Source organism: Hyla sarda, chromosome 7 (assembly GCF_029499605.1).
Source record: "Hyla sarda isolate aHylSar1 chromosome 7, aHylSar1.hap1, whole genome shotgun sequence".
Lineage (NCBI taxonomy): Eukaryota > Metazoa > Chordata > Amphibia > Anura > Hylidae > Hyla > Hyla sarda.
The window spans coordinates 180395310-180414423 of NC_079195.1; the positions used below are offsets into that span (position 1 = coordinate 180395310).

At 49.5% G+C, this 19114-nt stretch overlaps 1 protein-coding gene across 4 annotated transcripts in view; it reads right to left on the minus strand.

The window, feature by feature from the left end:
• The window catches only part of LOC130282780 (oocyte zinc finger protein XlCOF6.1-like), a 136372-nt gene that overhangs the window by 96932 nt on the left and 20326 nt on the right, over positions 1-19114 (minus strand). The window contains exon 6 of one of the 4 annotated variants that reach the window (XM_056531496.1): positions 14521-16055. The exons of the other annotated variants lie outside the window; for them this stretch is intronic. Coding sequence (XP_056387471.1) covers positions 14530-16055 — 1526 coding nt within the window. The 3' untranslated portion in view covers positions 14521-14529. Of the gene's footprint in view, positions 1-14520; positions 16056-19114 lie in introns of those variants that run through there. 4 annotated transcript variants of the gene reach the window in all.

The window sequence follows — 19114 nt, forward strand, 5'->3', positions numbered from 1 at the left end:
TTGGCCCACATAGTAGTGATCCCCAAACCCGGCAAGGACCCCCAGTCCTGCAGAAGCTACCGCCCCATCTCCCTCCTAAACGTAGACCTGAAGATCTATTCTAAACTATTAGCAGTCCGCCTTAACTCGATTTTCCCCTCCTTGTTTCATTTAGACCAGGTGGGTTTTGTGCCTGGGAGGGAGGGAGGGCAGGGACAACACCATTAAGACTATTGATCTCATTCATTATGCTCAGTCTACCAACTTACCACTCATGGTGTTTTCACTTGATGCCGAAAAGGCTTTCGATCGTGTCTCCTGGTCCTCTCTGGCACAAACCTTACACCACGCCGGGCTCGGCCCCAACTTTATCGCCAAGCTTATGGCCCTCTATAGTTCCCCCGATGGCCCACCTAAAAATTAACGGCTCCTTGTCGGGTCCCCTTCCCATTCGTAATGGCACTCGTCAGGGCTGCCCTCTATCCCCTCTGCTGTATGTCCTGGTGATGGAACATGTTATGGCTGTAATTAAAGCGGACCCCAATATTCATGGGGTGACAGTTGGTGATAATGACTACAAGTGTTCCGAGTTTACCTTACGGACCCTATTGTGTCCCTGCCCAACCTCATGTCACGCCTCCGAGAGTTTGGTGCGTGGTCCAATTTCAAAATTTACTTTTCCAAATCGAAGGCGCTTAATGTCTCTGTGCCGGGACGTACAGTAGACTCTCTTCGCTTGGCTTTCCCCTTTACTTGGCCCCCCAAAGCATCACTTATCTAGGGACCCGGATTCCGTCCGACCTCTCTCAATTGTTCTCCCTTAATTTTTCTTCCCTACTGTCTCATTTTCGTGTAGATTTAACTACATGGGACAAGAAGGAGTTCTCTTGGTTTAGTCGAATGAGCATCCTTAAAATGAACCTCCTGCCCCGCCTGTTGTACCTCCAACAAACCATCCCTGTTCACCTCCCTGCCTCTTTTTGGCGTCTCATGCAGCGTTGTTTTGGATTGTTTGTCTGGTCATCGACACATCCCTGCCTGAACCGTCTGCTCCTTTCCAGGCCTAAATTGTCTGGTGGAGCAGGCTTGCCTTACTGTCGCATGTACCTTTTAGCTTGTGTACATGCTCGTGTCCTTGACTGGTCGCATAACTCCAACTCTAAACTATGGGTCCGCCTAGCTCAAGCTATCTGCCCTAAAGCCCTGGCTACCCTGCCCTGGACCTGGTCCCCAGCCCAATTAGCCAACTACTCGACTTCCTATTTCACCCATCATACTCTCGCCTCTCTACACTCCGCTGGGGCGGGGGGCTGCTTAATTGACCGCCGAGGTCCTCTACTCCCTGTGACCGACCATCCAGACTTTCCTCCTGGGGCCTTCGCAGAGGGGGCCTTTCTTGGGGCCTCCCAGTCTCATCCCCTCCTTTTTCGACATATCTTAGCAGCACGCTGGCTAAAGCCACTGGAGACTCTGATGGAAGAGAGGCCGTCTTGCAGACGGGCTCCCTTTGCTTATCTCCAATTGCGCCATTTTTACTCCTCTTTCCCGACTTCCTTTGAGATGCACCGAGACTTGACGCACTTTGAGCGTCTTTGTCTTGTCTCTTCGTACCCCAGACACTCCATATCCATTCTCTATGATTTGTTATTGTCCCCTAGGTCTCTATCCCTTCTGGCGTACTGCCATGCTTGGGAAGCTGAGCTGGGTAAAACATTCTCCCCGGAGGACTGGGCTAGATGCTTCTATCTGACTCACAAAGCCGCGATCGCCACTAAAGCACAAGAAACCTGCTACAAAATTATGTCCCGATGATGCCGGGTGCCAGCGACCCTTCATCGCTGGTATCCTTCTGTTTCGGAGACCTGCTGGCAAAGTGGTGTGTCTGTGGGTAGGATGACGCATGTTTGGTGGAGCTGCCCTGCACTTGTCCCGTTCTGGCACATAGTTTTGCAGGTCACATCTGAAGTGTCAGGTGTTCATGTCCCCCGTACTCCTGAGGCTGCATTACTGTTCATGTTCCCTATGGCGCAAGCGAGCTACAAGAGGTCTTTGGCGTGACACCTCCTTCAGGCCGCAAAAACGGTCATTCCTCTGAGGTGGAAGTCTTCGGAGCCTCCCACCCAGGAGGAATGGTTCGCAGAGGTTGCCCATTTACACCACATGGAGGAACTACTGACTGTCCTCCTGGCGGATGCTGCTCGTGTGGAGGCCATCTGGCTTCCTTGGTCGCAGTTTTGCTCTTCCCAGAGGTACAGATCCCTGACTTAGACCCCTTGGTCATGAATGACCAAGGGTTGTTCACTCCCTGGCCTCCATGATGACTCCCCTCCCATTTTTCTACACCTTTTTTGTGTATGCTGAGCACCACGTTTATTAAATGGTCACAGAGCATTTGATAAATTTTGTGCAGGTCACATTTTCTAAAATTTCTCTCTTCACATACACCAAAAAGCTAAGTCTGGGCTGGTGTAGTTTTAGACACTTATCGGTGGCTTTGCGCAATTTTTGCGCCTTTTCACAAAAAGGCGCAGTTCATAAAACCCTTCCATATAATGTGTATTGCCAAAATCAGTGGATTGCAACTCAAAATCAACAGAAATGTGCAAACCAAAAGGCGCAAAAAAAAAGGACACTTAGCGCCAAAATAGCGCCAAATATAGACAGGGAAAAAAAGGGTAAACACAAATCACAATTGCACGGATATACTTGTTTGGTGTGCTGCATTTATCCAAGAAATATTGCTCTGGATTGATTTACCACAAACCTATACCTGTGTTTACCCGCTACTGATTGAATACTCTGGATGTGCTTTATCTATCATATCTATCTCATATATATCTATGTTATATTCAGGGGCAGACTGACAGGTCAGGCACCTGTGCAATGCCTGAGGGCCCGGCCTGAGGATGGCCCACCATTGCCAACCTATTAGGACGTTGTGCCGGGAGGGAAAGAGAACCTGTCACCAGCCCTTTCCCTGGTGCCCCAACTCATTTAAATGACGGGATGGGCTGCAGGCCCTATAAACTTGGTGTAGCCACTACCTTCTAGGGCATTACCCACCTGGGGGAACAATCTACTTGAGGCACTATCTACTGGGGGCACTATCTACTGGGGGCATTACCTATGACCTACCTGGGGGCATTACCTACTGAGGGCATCGCCTTCAACCTACCTACTTGGGCATTACCTACTGCTTACCTACAGGGGACATCAACTAATGCTTACCTACTTTGGGCATTACCTACCTGGGAGCATTTTGGGGGGAATTATTTGCTTTGTACATACTGGGGGCATTACCAACCTACTGATGGATTTTATCTTATAGGGGGATTCCTTACCTACCTACTGGAAGCATTACCTAATAGGGGAGGAGAAATTGTCGACCTACCACAGCCCAATCCCCCTACTCTTTCCCCCCCAACACACTTATCTACTCCCTGATACTATGCAGGGCATCAAGGGGGCAATATTTGTTGCATTTAGCATAGGAAACAGGTGGGGATTGTGCTGAAAAAGTGTGATGCATAATATGTTTGTTGTCTGGCAGTTTCTGTGAAGATGAGTCATGACTGGATGATATCTTTATGGCGGTCTGAGCAAGACAGAGAAGAAAAGGAAAGAGAACGACTCTAAGAAGACGCCTTCTGTGATTCAGTAGATGTAACTGCACTGTAATCACTTATGCCATCTACAGAGAGATTTATCAAAATAAGTCAAAAGGAAAAGTTGCTGAGTAGCCCATAGCAACTAATCAGATCGCTTCTTTCATTTTTCAGAGGCCTTTTCAGAAATGAAAGATTGAAATCTGATTGGTTGCTATGGGCAACTCAGCAACTTTTCCTCTAGACAGGTTTTGATAAATCTTCCCTGGGGTCACCACTGTATGGCATTTGTATGGGGGATCTTGGTCTGTGTTCAGTGGTTTTTATACAGTGACTATGTGGTGATAATGGTAGAGGTCATGGTGTGGCGTTATTATTCTCCCTTGTATACTGCTATTATTGGTAATATTGGTCAGCATACAAGATTTGGTCAGGAACAGTATGATGTTAAATATGTATGTTGATAATATTCCTCCTTTCTCATTGAACTAAAGGGGCTCTTGCTTTTCTTGTCCTGTGATTTAAAATAAGGAGATTTTTTAACACTTACCGTAAAATCTCTTTCTCGAAGGATCCATTGGGGGACACAGACCGTGGGTGTATACTGCTGTCTCTAGGAGGTATGACACTATGGCAACATAAAAAGTAGGCTCCTCCCAACAGGATATACGCGCCTCCAGGCCCTGAGCTAATCAGTTTTAGTACCAGAGCAATAGGAGAGGACCGACAGGTCAAGGAAAAAACACGAACTGTCCGAGAACCAGAAGAAAAAATATAACTGAACACACCCTCAGACTCAGAAAACCAAAGAGAAACCCAAAAGGGTGAGAGCTGTGTCCCCCAATGGATCCTTCGAGAAAGAGATTTTACAGTAAGTGTTAAAAAATTTCCTTTTCTCTATCGGCTCCATTGGGGGACACAGACCGTGGGACGTACCAAAGCCGTTCCTTGAGTGGGCAGATAGTCAGGCAGACGGCTGTTCCACTGCCGCCTGCAGCAGTCTATGGCCCAGACTAGCATCAGCCGATGCGAAGGTATGAACCAGGTAGAACTTCGAGAAAGTGTGCAAAGACGACCAAGTAGCCGTCTTGCAAATCTGCGAGGCAGAGGCTTTGTTCTGGAGAGCCCAGGATGCCCCAATAGAACAGGTAGAATGAGCCACAACCCTGAAGGGAGAAACCTTCCCCCTACAGCGATAGGCTTCCGAAATGGCAGACCGGATCCACCGAGAAATGATGGCCTTGGAAGCAGGTTGTCCCTTGCGACGACCTTCCGTAAGGACGAAAAAGGAATCACACTGACGAAACGAAGAAGTGATAGAGAGGTAAGACCTAACAGCCCGAACCACATCCAGTTTGTTGAGTAAATGCTCCTTAGGATGAGAAGGAGCGGGACCAAAGGACGGAAGAACAATGTCCTCATTGAGATGAAAAGCTGAAACAACCTTAGGCAAAAAGGAAGGATCTGGCCGGAAGACAACCTTGTCCTGGTGAAGCACCAGAAACGGAGAACGGCAGGAGAGAGCTGCCAATTCAGACACTCTCCGAATGGAGGTGATAGCAACAAGAAACGCCACTTTCCAAGAAAGGAGGCGCAGGGACACTTCCCTAAGAACCACATTCAAGTCCCAAGGGGGAGAAGGTGACCGATAAGGAGGGGCAGCATGCACCACTCCTTGAAGGAAGGTCCGGACATGAGAATTAGAAGCCAGAGGATGCTGGAAAAGAATAGAAAGGGCAGAAACCTGACCCTTAAAGGAGTAGTCCAGTGGTGACTCAGTGGTGAACAACTTATCCCCTATCTTAAGGATAGGGGATAAGTTGCTTATCGCGGGGGTCCGACCGCTGGGGCCCCCTGTGATCTCCTGTACGGAGCCCCGACAGCCCACGGGAAGGGGGCATGTCGACCTCCGCACGATGCGGCGGCCGACACGCCCCCTCAATACAACTCTATGGCAGAGCCGAAGCGCTGCCTTCGGCAATCTCCGGCTCTGCCATTGAGATTTATTGAGGGGGCGTGTCGGCCGCCGCTTCGTGCGGGGGTCAACACCCGCTATCTGGCCGGAGAGCCGGGGCCCCGTACAGAGAGATCGCAGGGGGCCCCAGCGGTCGGACCCCCCGCGATCTCAAACTTATCTCCTACCCTTAGGATAGGGGATAAGTTTTTCACCACTGGACTACCCCTTTAAGGGAACTGAGAGACAAACCCAGTTCCAATTCCGACTGCAAGAAAGAGAGAAGACCGGGAACAGAAAAAGTAACAGGGGACAAAACCTGAGCTTCACACCAATGAAAATAAGACCGTCAGGTACAGTGGTAAATTTTTGCCGAAGAGGGCTTACGAGCCCTGAGCATGGTGCGAATGACTTGGGAAGAGAAACCGCGGGCTCTCAAAGCTGCGGTCTCAACCGCCACGCTGTCAAATGCAGCGACTGTAAATTTGGGTGGCAAAGAGGACCCTGAGACAGCAGGTCCGAACGAAGTGGAAGGCGTAGTGGAGTGTCGTCCAGGAGCCTGACCACGTCGGCGTACCACGACCTTCGGGGCCAGTCCGGAGCTATCAGTATGGCGGGAACGTCCTCCGCTTTGAGCTTCTTCAGAACCCTGGGAAGGAGCGGAAGGTAACAGATAGGGCAGGGCAAACCCCGCCAAAGAAATCACTATGGCGTCCACAGCTAGCACCAGGGGGTCCCGGGACTTCGCCACAAAGGGAAGGATCTTCCAATTGTGCCGAGACGCGAAGAGGTCCACGTCTGGAATGCCCCAGAGGTTGCAGATCTGCGCGAAGACCTCTGGATGTAGGGACCACTCGCCGGGGTCGGCTGAGGACCGGCTGAGGAAGTCCGCTTCCCAGTTGAGCACACCCGGAATGTGAATCGCCGAAATGGCCGGAACCTTGTTTTCCGCCCAGATGAGAATCTTCGTCACCTCGGCCATGGCTGCCGAGCTGCGAGTGCCGCCTTGACGATTTATGTACGTCACGGCCGTGGGGTTGTCCGACTGGACGCGGACAGGGCGGGACTGAAGCAGGGACTCCCAATGAAGAAGGCAAAGAAGAATCGCCCTCAGTTCCAAGATGTTTATCGGAAGAAGGGCTTCCCGGGGAGACCAGAGGCCTTGAACCGTCCAGTCCCTGAACACACCGCCCCAGCCCGACAGACTGGCATCCGTTGTAACCACTTGCCAGTGGAGGGGAAGAAATTATCGCCCCTGAAGAAGAAGGGGGGAGCGGAGCCACCAGAGCAGAGACTGACGGATCCAACGAGGGAGAGAAATCTTGCGATCGAGAGACAGAGGAGATCTGTCCCATCGAGAGAGAATCGCCAGTTGAAGGGGGCAGTAATGAAACTGGGCAAAGGGTACGGCCTCCATGGCCGCTACCATCCGACCCAAGACTTCCATGCAAATGCAGATGGAAACTGGGACCTGAGCCCAAAGGGAGCGGACTCCTGACAGGAGAATCAGACATTTGTCCGGCGGAAGGCAAATCCGGGCAGAGGCAGTGTTGAATTGAAGTCCCAGGAAGATCAGAGACTGGGTGGGAGAAAGTACAGACTTGTCCCGGTTGACCATCCACCTGAAGCGATCCAGGGTCTGGAGGGTGAGATCCACATTCTCCAGGGTCTGGACTCTGGTGGGAGCCTTGATGAGAAGGTCATCTAGGTAAGGGATCACTGAGACACTTCTCGACCGCAACAGGGCTATCACTGGCGCAAGGATCTTGGTAAAGACCCGAGGAGCAGTGGCCAGACCAAAGGGGAGGGCTACGAATTGAAAATGCCCCTCCGGAACCGCAAAGCGGAGGTACTGTTGATGGCCGGGAAATATTGGAACATGGAGGTAGGCATCTTTGATGTCCACCGAAGAAAGAAATTCCCCTTGTTCCATGGATGCCACTACCGAACGGAGGGATTCCATTAGGAAGTGGCGGATGAGAAGATGACGGTTGAGACGCTTGAGGTCCAGGATTGGCCGCACCGAACCACCCTTCTTGGGGACCACAAAAAGATTGGAATAGTAACCCCGAAAATGTTCCCTTGGAGGAACGGGGACAATAACTCCCTGGAGAAGCAGGGACCAGAGAGCCTCTGGAAACTGCTTCACCAGAGAAGGAGACCGGGGGGCCCGGGACTGAAAAAAACAATCCCTCGGGAGGGAGGCAAATTCGATTCGGTATCCGTTGGACACCACGTCCCTGACCCAAGAGTCCTGAATGTGTGTGGTCCAGATGTCTCGAAAAAGCAAAAGACGACCTCCCACCCGAGAAAAATCTGCGGGTGGGGGCATCACTTCATGCGGAAGTGGGTTTGCGGTTGCCCGATTTGGCCGCAAAACGGTCGGAACGGTTGGTGTCCCACTTCCAAGACGGGCAAGCCCGGAACGGGGGAGCCTTCATGTCCTGCGAAGGCGCCTGCCCAGACCCCTTATTGGGGCCAAAAGTCCGAAAGGACCGAAAGGAAGAGGACTTCCTCTGGGAAGTAGAGCGAGCCTTATTTTGAGGCAACAAGGAACTCTTACCCCCCGTCGCCTCAGAGATAATCTCGTCAAGGTCAAGGCGCTTGCCAAAAAGACGGGCACCAGTAAAAGAAAGCTCTGTGAGAGACCTTTTGGAAGCGGCATCCGCATCCCAAGCCTTAAGCCACATGGAACGGCGGAGGGCCGCCAGGTGACCCGCAGCAAAGGCAGCACAACGGGCTGACTGCATGGAAGCTGTGCACAGAAATTCCCCAGCTTTAGAATATTGGAGAACCAAAGCAGACAGATCCTCTGGGTTGGATTCCGCCTGGATACCCTGACAGAGTTTTGAGCACCACACCGATAGGGCCTTGGACACCCATGCAGAGGGGAAGGTGGGAAGTAGAGAAGAGCCTGCTGCTTCAGAGGCAAACTTCGCTAAGGACTCCACTTTCTTGTCCGTTGAATCCTTGAAAGCAGCTGCATCTGCCAGCGGCAGAGTAGTAGCCTTAGAGAGGCAGGAAATTCGTGGATCCACCGAGGGAGGGGAAACCACCTTAGAGACAAGGTCTTTGTCGAATGGGTAACGCACCTGAACCTTCTTCATTCCCAGGAACCTCTTGTCCGGATGTCTCCATGCAGATTCCAGAAGGGTGTCAAATTCAGCGTGAGAGCTGAACTTTTGAGGTGCCGGTTTAGCACGATGAAAGGATACTTCAGGAGTCACGTCCGAAGATCCTGGGTCCTCTAAGTGAAAGGTGTCTCTTATGGCCGCAACCAATGAGTTTACCGTTTCAACTGTATCCGAGCGGTCCTCCGAGCCAGATGCCGATTCTAAAGCCTCATCCGCCAGTTCACCAGGAGAATGTGAATGAGTGGAGGCAGCCCTGGAGGGGGGCGACCCTGACCGGGTACGCGGCTCTGGTGAGGCATAGTGGCGACTCCGGCATCGTCCTCTGGAGGAGCGACGTTTGTGACCAGATGACCCATGAGAGGAGTGCCCACGTCTACCTGAAGACTCAATGGAAGAGCCAGAAGATGCACCCCTAGTACGCTTGTGAGAGTGTGAAGTATGTGGAGAAGAGGAGCGGGGCCCTTTAGAGGACCGGCGCAGGGCAGACCTCTTCAAGGCAGACACCACGTCACGGGAGGCCTCAGCCACCGAAAGGGAGACTTGAGTCAAGTCAGCCATATAATGGGACAGGGAAGAAACCCAGGCTGGATGGGCGGCCGAATCCACTGGAACTGAAAGAGCATCCGGGGGTACCAGGGGGTCTGGGGCAGCAGAGGAGCAGGCAGAGCAAGTGGGTTCAGCAGAACCAGGCATTTTGGAATTACAGTTCTTACAGACAAAATGTCACGATTCGGCTTCCAGGTAGTGGATCCTCTGTGTCAGCGAGGGATTGGCGTGGACCGTGCTAGTGGACCGGTTCTAAGAGGCTACTGGTGTTCACCAGAGCCCGCCGCAAAGCGGGATGGTCTTGCTGCGGCAGTAGCAACCAGGTCGTATCCACTAGCTACGGCTGCTGACTGCTGAGAAGGCGTGGGACAGAAGGACTAGGCAGAGGCAAGGTCAGACGTAGCAGAAGGTCGGGGGCAGGCGGCAAGGTTCGTAGTCAAGATGGATAGCAAGGGTTCAGGTAACACAGGCTTTGGACACACTAAACGCTTTCACTGGCACAAGGCAACAAGATCCGGCAGGGGAGTGCAGGGGCAGTGATCAGATATAGTCTGGGAGCAGGTGGGAGCCAATTAAGCTAATTGGGCCAGGCACCAATCATTGGTGCACTGGCCCTTTAAGTCTCAGAGAACTGGCGCGCGCGCGCCCTAGAGAGCGGAGCCGCGCGCGCCAGCACAAGACAGCAGGGGACCGGGACGGGTAAGTGACCTGGGATGCGACTCGCGAGCGGGCGCGTCCCGCTGTGCGAATCGCATCCCCGACGGCCATGACAGTGCAGCGCTCCCGGTTAGCGGGACCGACCGGGGCGCTGCGGGGAGAGAGACGCCGTGAGCGCTCCGGGGAGGAGCGGGGACCCGGAGCGCTAGGCGTAACAGTACCCCCCCCCCCCTTAGGTCTCCCCTTTTCTTTGTCCGGTAACTGCCTCCCCTGGGATGAGGACACCGGGAAAGAATGGAGGGTTTCCTCAACGGCAGGCAGCACAGCAGGAGTGGGAATGGGGAGGGAGGGCAGAGGGCGAAGCCTGGCACGGGGCAGTGTGACACCAGGACGGGGGCCATGAGGAGGCATTGAGGCTTGCCTGACGGGACTGGGAGGGGGGAAGAGGCACTTCCTATGGCAGGCAGAGTCCCAGTTCTTGATCTCCCCGGTGGTCCAATCAAGGGTGGGAGAATGAAGCCGGAGCCATGGCAGACCGAGGAGGACCTCAGAGGTACAGTTGGGAAGGACGAATAACTCAATCCTTTCATGGTGGGGTCCAATAGACATCAGGAGGGGTTCTGTGCGGTAACGCACGGTGCAATCCAATCTGACTCCGTTGACCGCGGAAATGTAGAGCGGCTTGACGAGACGGGTCACCGGGATGCTGAATTTATTCACAAACGACTCCAAAATAAAATTCCCAGAGGCACCAGAGTCCAAGCAGGCCACGGCTGAGAGGGAGGAGTTGGCTGAAGGAGAAATCCGCACGGGCACCGTGAGACGTGGAGAAGCAGACTTTGAACCAAGAGACGCCACACCCACGTGAGCTGGGTGCGTGCGTGCGTTTCCCAGACGTGGAGGACGGATAGGGCAATCCACCAAGAAATGCTCGGTACTGGCACAGTAAAGACAGAGATTTTCTTCCCTACGGCGATTCCTCTCTTCCTGGGTCAGGCGAGACCGATCCACTTGCATGGCCTCCTCGGCGGGAGGCCCAGGCGTAGATTGCAACGGATACTGTGGGAGAGGTGCCCAGAGATCTAAGTCTTTTTCCTGGCGGAGCTCTTGGTGTCGCTCAGAAAAACGCATGTCAATGCGGGTAGCCAAATGGATGAGTTCTTGCAGGTTGGCAGGAATCTCTCGTGCGGCCAGCACATCCTTGATGCGACTGGATAGGCCTTTTTTAAAGGTCGCGCAGAGAGCCTCGTTATTCCATGATAACTCGGAAGCAAGAGTACGAAATTGGATGGCGTACTCGCCCACTGAAGAATTACCCTGGACCAGGTTCAACAGGGCAGTCTCGGCAGAAGAAGCTCGGGCTGGCTCCTCGAAGACACTCCGGACTTCAGCGAAGAAGGACTGGACTGTGGCTGTGGCAGGATCATTGCGGTCCCAGAGCGGTGTGGCCCAAGACAAGGCCTTTCCTGAAAGAAGGCTTACTACGAACGCCACCTTAGACCGTTCTGTAGGAAACAAGTCCGACAACATCTCCATATGCAGGGAACACTGAGACAAAAATCCACGGCAGAGTCTAGAGTCCCCATCAAATTTGTCCGGCAGGGACAAGCGGAGGCTAGGAGCGGCCACTCGCTGCGGAGGAGGTGCAGGAGCTGGCGGAGGAGAAGGTTGCTGCTGTAGCAGAGGCAGAAGTTGCTGTAACGTGGCGGTCAACTGCGACAGCTGCTGTCCTTGTTGGGCAATTTGCTGCGATTGCTGAGCGACCACCGTGGTAAGGTCAGCGAGACTTGGCAGCGGCACCTCAGCGGGATCCATGGCCGGATCTACTGTCACGATTCGGCTTCCAGGTAGTGGATCCTCTGTGTCAGCGAGGGATTGGCGTGGACCGTGCTAGTGGACCGGTTCTAAGAGGCTACTGGTGTTCACCAGAGCCCGCCGCAAAGCGGGATGGTCTTGCTGCGGCAGTAGCAACCAGGTCGTATCCACTAGCTACGGCTCTACCTCGCTGACTGCTGAGAAGGCGTGGGACAGAAGGACTAGGCAGAGGCAAGGTCAGACGTAGCAGAAGGTCGGGGGCAGGCGGCAAGGTTCGTAGTCAAGATGGATAGCAAGGGTTCAGGTAACACAGGCTTTGGACACACTAAACGCTTTCACTGGCACAAGGCAACAAGATCCGGCAGGGGAGTGCAGGGGCAGTGATCAGATATAGTCTGGGAGCAGGTGGGAGCCAATTAAGCTAATTGGGCCAGGCACCAATCATTTGACCTGGGATGCGACTCGCGAGCGGGCGCGTCCCGCTGTGCGAATCGCATCCCCGACGGCCATGACAGTGCAGCGCTCCCGGTCAGCGGGACCGACCGGGGCGCTGCGGGGAGAGAGACGCCGTGAGCGCTCCGGGGAGGAGCGGGGACCCGGAGCGCTAGGCGTAACACAAAATAGGAAACTAACGCTCCAGTTGTCTGTTTAGAGGAAGGAACAGTTCTGGGTACGTACATAATGAAAAAAAGAACTCTCTCACCCGAGTCTGTGTACCATGTGGCAGCTGCTGTGAGAGAACTCCGCTGTGTGAATAGAGAGGGAGAAACAGGCCAGCAAATAGCCATAGAGGGGCGTGCCTGGAGCAGGGGCACTGTTTGATTGGCCTCTGCCCCCGAAAAATCACGCGCACAATGCTGATTGGAGGACAATTCGCGTCTCCAGTAAGCTCCGGTGGCCCTGTGGGTGGAGCTATAGCGCCCCGGCCGCCAAGAAGAACAATAGTAATGGCGCCCGCTCCTTGCCCCGAGCGCACGTCAGCCGCATCTGCGTCCGCAGGGAAGTGAGCGATACAGATATCCGCCGGCAGCTGTATGCTGCCGAAACTGAAAGTAAGTCGGCGCTTCGTGCGCCCGAACAGTACAAGCGCCGCGGCTGTCAGCCGCAAAGTAAGCGCCGCGGCTGTGGTCGCATAGTATAACACACACACGTGCATAATAATAAAGTAACCCATTCATTCCCAAAATGCCATTGCTCGTCCCTTTTTAGAATAAAAGATATAACCCCAACACAGGCCAGCCCCTTGGACCCTGAAAGGTGGGCCAAAAAATGAGGGTCTCCAGAGGTTGCAAGTCAGCACCTAAAGGGAGAGAATATATACTCACCTCAGTCAGAAGAACTTACCTAGTGGAGTCTTCTGTGAAGTTTTCAGTCAGCTTTCTGTTACCTGCATCATGCTGAGCTACCATGTGCGAGCGAGGCGAGCAGGGAAATAGGGGGACCCGGACCAATGAGGTACAACCCCAGGCGCTGACCATTGGCGAGGGGGGGTGAACAGCGCATATACGCAATGTCTGTGCACCCCCCCCACTCGCAATGGGGAAACAGTGAGCTGCAGTTCCTGAGTCCCCACCTGAAAACATGAAAGAAAACGGAATAAAAAACTAACACATTCCCTAACTAGGAAAATAATAAAACATAAGACCTGGTCTGGAGAATTCCAGACCATGTCCACTTCCTTCAGACACTAAACTAAAACTGATTAGCTCAGGGCCTGGAGGTGGGTATATCCTGCTGGGAGGAGCCGACTTTTTTTGTTGCCATAGTGTCATACCTCCTAGAGACAGCAGCATACACCCACGGTCTGTGTCCCCCAATGGAGCCGATAGAGAAATATATATTTTTTATAGAAGATGGTTAAGATAGTGGACGGGCTCTGTGAGCATCCTTGGGAGTGAGCATTGAGCTGTGTAAATTTTTAATGGCAGCCCTGATTACCATTCATAGCTGGAGTCAGTCCCCTGTGAAAAAACCCTTTTAAACCTCTTCTCAACCTATGACTTATATACAGGTCATAGGTTGGGTCGAGAAACATGGAGCAGCCTCAGATTCTGACTCATTAACGTATGTGTTTAGTACATCATAAGTCAAAAGTTTCAATAAACTTTATTTTTTGGTGCATTTTATTGTATTATTGCCTGTCTGGACCAAGTACGCCTAAGGAGATGCTCTCTGCCTCACAATCTCTGTATTATATGGCTAAAGGATTATACTATTCCTATGAATGAAAACCCTACTTTGTATTTTTATTTTGAATGCTAAGCCTCCTTTTGAATAAGCCATTTGAACGTCAATAAAACAGTGTGTAACTTTTATGTATATATCCTGAGCATTTTATATGATTTCTTAATATTTACTCCACATATGGTAATTATCTGAATAAATAATTTTTTAGGATTAATGTATTGTGTTTTGATGCAGATAAGTAGAAAAGAATAAGAAAAGAATAAGTAGAAAACAGCCAAATGCCATGTTTTGAAGCTAAGCCAGAAAAACATCTGATTAACTACAGTTATGAAGGTCACTAATATGGGATTTGGCTGGGGGATGTAGCTCTTCCCTGCAGTTGACCTGTGCAAGGACAGCTTGCCATTGCTTTCATAATTGCCAGGAGGCTATAGCTGGAAATGTAACTTGTCAACCTTTGCATCACCTACTGCCAGAAGGATAAGGGATCATGAGTTCAAGCAGACACAGTAGAATGTGGCTGGAATTGAGCAGGAAGAAGGATTCAGTTTGGTTAGGAAAATAACACAGCCACTGGACTAAATATAAGTTTGAGGAAAGAAAATCATAACAAAAAAAAAAAAAAAACTGAGAATGCTGACAATAAGGTTTTTTAATCTACTATCTGAGATAAAATATTTAATACAGTTTGTACATTAATATGGTTTTGCTTCTTATGCTGAGCAAGAGCTGATCTATGGTTATAACATTTCCCACATTCTGAACATGAAAAAGGCTTCTCCCCTGTATGGATTACCTGATGCTGAACAAGACTGGACTTCTGGATGAAAGATTTCCCACATACTGAACACGAAAATAGTTTCTCACCTGTGTGGATTTTTTGATGTTTAACAAGATCAGATTTATGGCTAAACCATTTACCACATTCTGAACATAGAAATGGTTTATCCCCTGTATGGATTACCCGATGTTTAACCATATCAGACTTCTGGTTAAAACGTTTCCCACAGTCTGGACATGAAAAAGGCTTCTCCCCTGTGGGAATTCTCTGATGATCAGTAACACTTGATTTTCGTGTGAAGCTTTTTCCACAATCAGAACATGAAAATGGCTTCTCTCCTGTGTGACTTTTCACATGTGTAACAAGGACTGATTTCTTTATAAAACACTTCCCACATTCTGAACATGAAAATGGCTTCTCCCCTGTATGGGTTACCTGATGTTTAACAAGACTGGACTTCTGAATAAAACATTTCCCACATTCTGGACATGAAAATGGTTTCTCTCCGGTATGAATTCTCTGGTGTTCAATAAGGCGTGATTTCCTTGTAAAACATTTCCCACATTCAGAACATAAATATGGCTTCTCCGCTGAGTGAATTTTCTGATGTGCAATAAGGGCAGATATCTGCGTAAAACATTTCCCACACTCAGAACATGAATACGGCTTCTCCCCTGTGTGAGTTCTTTGATGTACAATAAGATCAGATTTCTGAAGAAAACCCCTTTTACATTCTAAACATGAAAATGGCTCCTCTCTTCTGTGCCTTCTTTGATGTACAATGAGATCTGATTTCTGTCTAAAATACTTTCCACATTCTGAACAGGAAAATGGCTTTTCCCCTGTGTGTATTCTCTGATGCATAACAAGGACTGATTTTTGCATAAAACACTTTCCACATTCAGAACATAAATAAGGTTTCTCCCCTGTGTGAGTTCTTTGATGTATGACAAGATCTGATTTCTGATTAAAACTTTTCTTACATTCTGAACATGAAAATAGCTCCTCCCCTGTGTGTCTTCTTTGATGTTTAAAAAGATCTGACTTTTGCCGAAAACATTTCCCACATTCTAAACATGAAAATGGCCTCTCATCTCTGTGAATTCTTTCATGAATAGAAAGGTTAGATTTCTTTTTAAAAGGTTTCCCACATTCGGAACATCGATATCCTTTACACTCTATTTCTTCTGTGCTTTGTTTAATAACTTGTGATTGACCAGATGAATGTCCCTTCTGAACAGTAGAATCAGAACACAGAACTCTGCTATGAAAGTCTGAGGCTATGGTTGTAAGATGCATTGTGGAATGTTCCCTGCAACCATTTTCTGTGATACTATTATACTTGACTTCATATTCTGAAGATAAAAGGTTTCCATTAATGTTTTTGGTAAAGGCATCTGTTAAAAATAGAAAGAGATTTTAATTGTATCCTTTGCGTAACACAAAGTAGGAATTTTTAAAACTTCCTACATAAAAATGTTAACACCTGGATTTCAATTTTAATCCATTTAGACAAATTCCCTTTCTCTACCATAATGAACATAGAAACAATTCTCAACTACACTTTTACTACCAACAAAGTTTGTAAAGACTTCAGTCCTTAAAAAAAAATCAGTATGGCATATTTCACCTTCCTATGTGCATAACCTTACATTTATCATGGTGAACATCTGTCACTTATGAGCCCAAGCCTCCAACTTATCCATATCCCTTTATAACTGTGTACAATACTCTAGTGTTAAAGTGTAACTCCGATGTTGATCCAGTGGCAGGATACCAGTTTAAATCTCCCAGCAACTTTGTAATCCGGAACTTGTCTGCTGCTAAAGCAATCAGGATGCAGATTTGCAGGAAGTCCCATGCAGATCTAGGGTGACTACCGGAAAATCTATATACTGATCCCTTTAGTCTTGTGCAAGTCTCTGGCTTTGAAGTTTCCAGGAGATTTAAACAATTTAAAACTATTTAACCACTTAACCATAGAGCTTGCTATTTGAATGTAATGCCTGCAAGGGGCAAAAGTAGACTCCCAGCAATATATGAGAAATAATAAAGGGGATAAATCAATAAGAATCCCTAGGGAGGTGCATGTAATACTTAACTTTTAATTTTACAAAGTTAAAATCGTCACCAAATTATATCAGTGCTCAAATGACCCAAACAAATAAATAAATGTTCTGGTTGCGGTATGGATCTCACACCAGAAGCAATATCAAGCATTCAGGGTATCGCTCTCAACGCGTTTCTGCCACTAATGATATGGCGTCATCAGGAGAGACAAAAGACAAAGCTTGAGACACCTTAGAGTTGTGGTACTGAAAGCACACTATAAGTAGATACACAAACCAATGTGACTAAGAGATCACGGCAAGGACTGTCTGTATCAGGCCACCTGCAAAGAAAGCACAACAGAAAGGTACCAATATCATTTATGTGCTCCAGGCATAATAAAGCGCATGAGTAATTCCTGCGGAGCATACACTCACTGTGCCGTGGATATTTTCCAGAAAACCTAAAAAGGGAAGCACATAAAGAAAAGCCCCTATCAGTAACTGTCCAGCTGGTACCTGTAAAGAAGAACCACTTCTCCGCAGTATGCGGCTACTTACAGTTCCAGTCTGCCGGTATCCGTGATCCCAGGACGGCACGCTATACCCGCAGTGGCGGGGAGCCTTGCGGTAAATGCAGGCTGCTAGTGCGCTGCCGTACCTGGGATCACGGCGTGTGACGTCTTATACGCTGGCCGAGCCGCGCGTCACTTCCGCCGCGCCCCTAATAGACGTCATAGGGGCCGGCGATTATCGTGCAGCGCGCGGTCAGATGACGGCCGCAATGAAAACAAAAGGATCATGTGATTACGGCTATGGTAAATACTCTTATATCCTTATATCCTGGTATGTTCATAATGGCTAGATGTTTAAAGCAGGTATTGAGGGAACTAACGGAATAGTGGTTAAGTATATAACCTAAAACTATTTATATATATATATATTTAAGAGGCGATAATTAGGAGGTGCCTAGTACATATATATATATATAGACACATGAGGTGGGCCTATCAGCTATAGCATATTATTTGTCTTTTAGGGACATCAATATGCAGGCCCACAATGAACTAGTGCTTAAATTGATGCGGTTCGTATTGACGCACAATTATTTCCTTTTCAACGGTACTTACTTCCACCAGCTCAGGGGAACGGCGATGGGGAGCCCATGCGCCCCCACATACGCTAACCTTACCCTGGGCTGGTGGGAGGCCACCGTAGTATTTGCAGATACAAGGGAACATTTTAGTGAATCCGCCCTGGTATGGGCTAGATTCATAGATGATGTCCTTATTATGTGGCAGGGTACAGCCCAGGCCTTTCAGGACTTTATCAAATCCCTAAATAACAATGGGCTAGGGCTTTTCTTCACCTTTGAGATACAGGAGAAATGCCTAGCTTTCTTGGACATTATGATTTACAAACAAGATAGTGGTACCTTGCGGACCACCGTGCATAGAAAAGCCACTGCCACCAATAGCCTCCTGAGGTGGGAGAGCTGCCACCCGGGACCCCTTAAACGGGGTATCCCGCGTGGACAATATCTCCGCCTCAGGAGGAATTGCTCGGAGAGGTGTGAATTCGTGGAGGAGGCTGGTAAACTTCGTACACGGTTTAAAAATAGAGGCTATCCCTCACACGTTCTCTCAGCAGCATACCAACATGCACTTGCTACACCTAGGGAATCATTACTTATACCCCGACCGAGGGAAGATCAGTTAGGGGAGATTACGAGAATAATAGCGACATTTGATCAAGGGTCCACCAAAATGCGTGAGATCCTTAATAGACATTGGGATATACTCAGAATGGACCCTGACATACGTGATAAAATCCCAGAGGTACCCCTACTGACTTTCAGGAGAGGTCGTAACTTAGGTGACATACTTACACAAAGCCATCTACCACCGAGATCACTGGGAAACACCTGGTTAGAACAAAGACCTAGACAATCGGGGTGTTTTCCATGTGGACACTGTAAGGCCTGCATTAACATCAGCAGGTCTCAGTTATTTGTTAATGAATCCACTGGAGAACAGTTCAGATTGAGAGAGTTTATCAACTGCTCTACAATATCGGTTATTTATCTAGCTACCTGCCCATGTGGTAAAAAATACGTGGGTAAGACCAGGAGAGCATTCAAGACCAGGATTCTTGAACATCTGGGGGACATCCGACATCGTAGGGATAAGCCCCTTGCAAGGCACATCAATGACTCTCACCAGGGCCGAACAGATAATTTAAAATTCATGGGTATAGAAAAAGTTTGGCCATCACCTAGAGGAGGGGATCTGGACCGTGTACTTCTACAAAGGGAGTGCAGGTGGATTTACAAGCTAGACACCTGTACTCCGTCTGGCCTGAACGAACAGGTTAATTATGCTAGTTTTTTGTAGATCGACCTGGGGGTA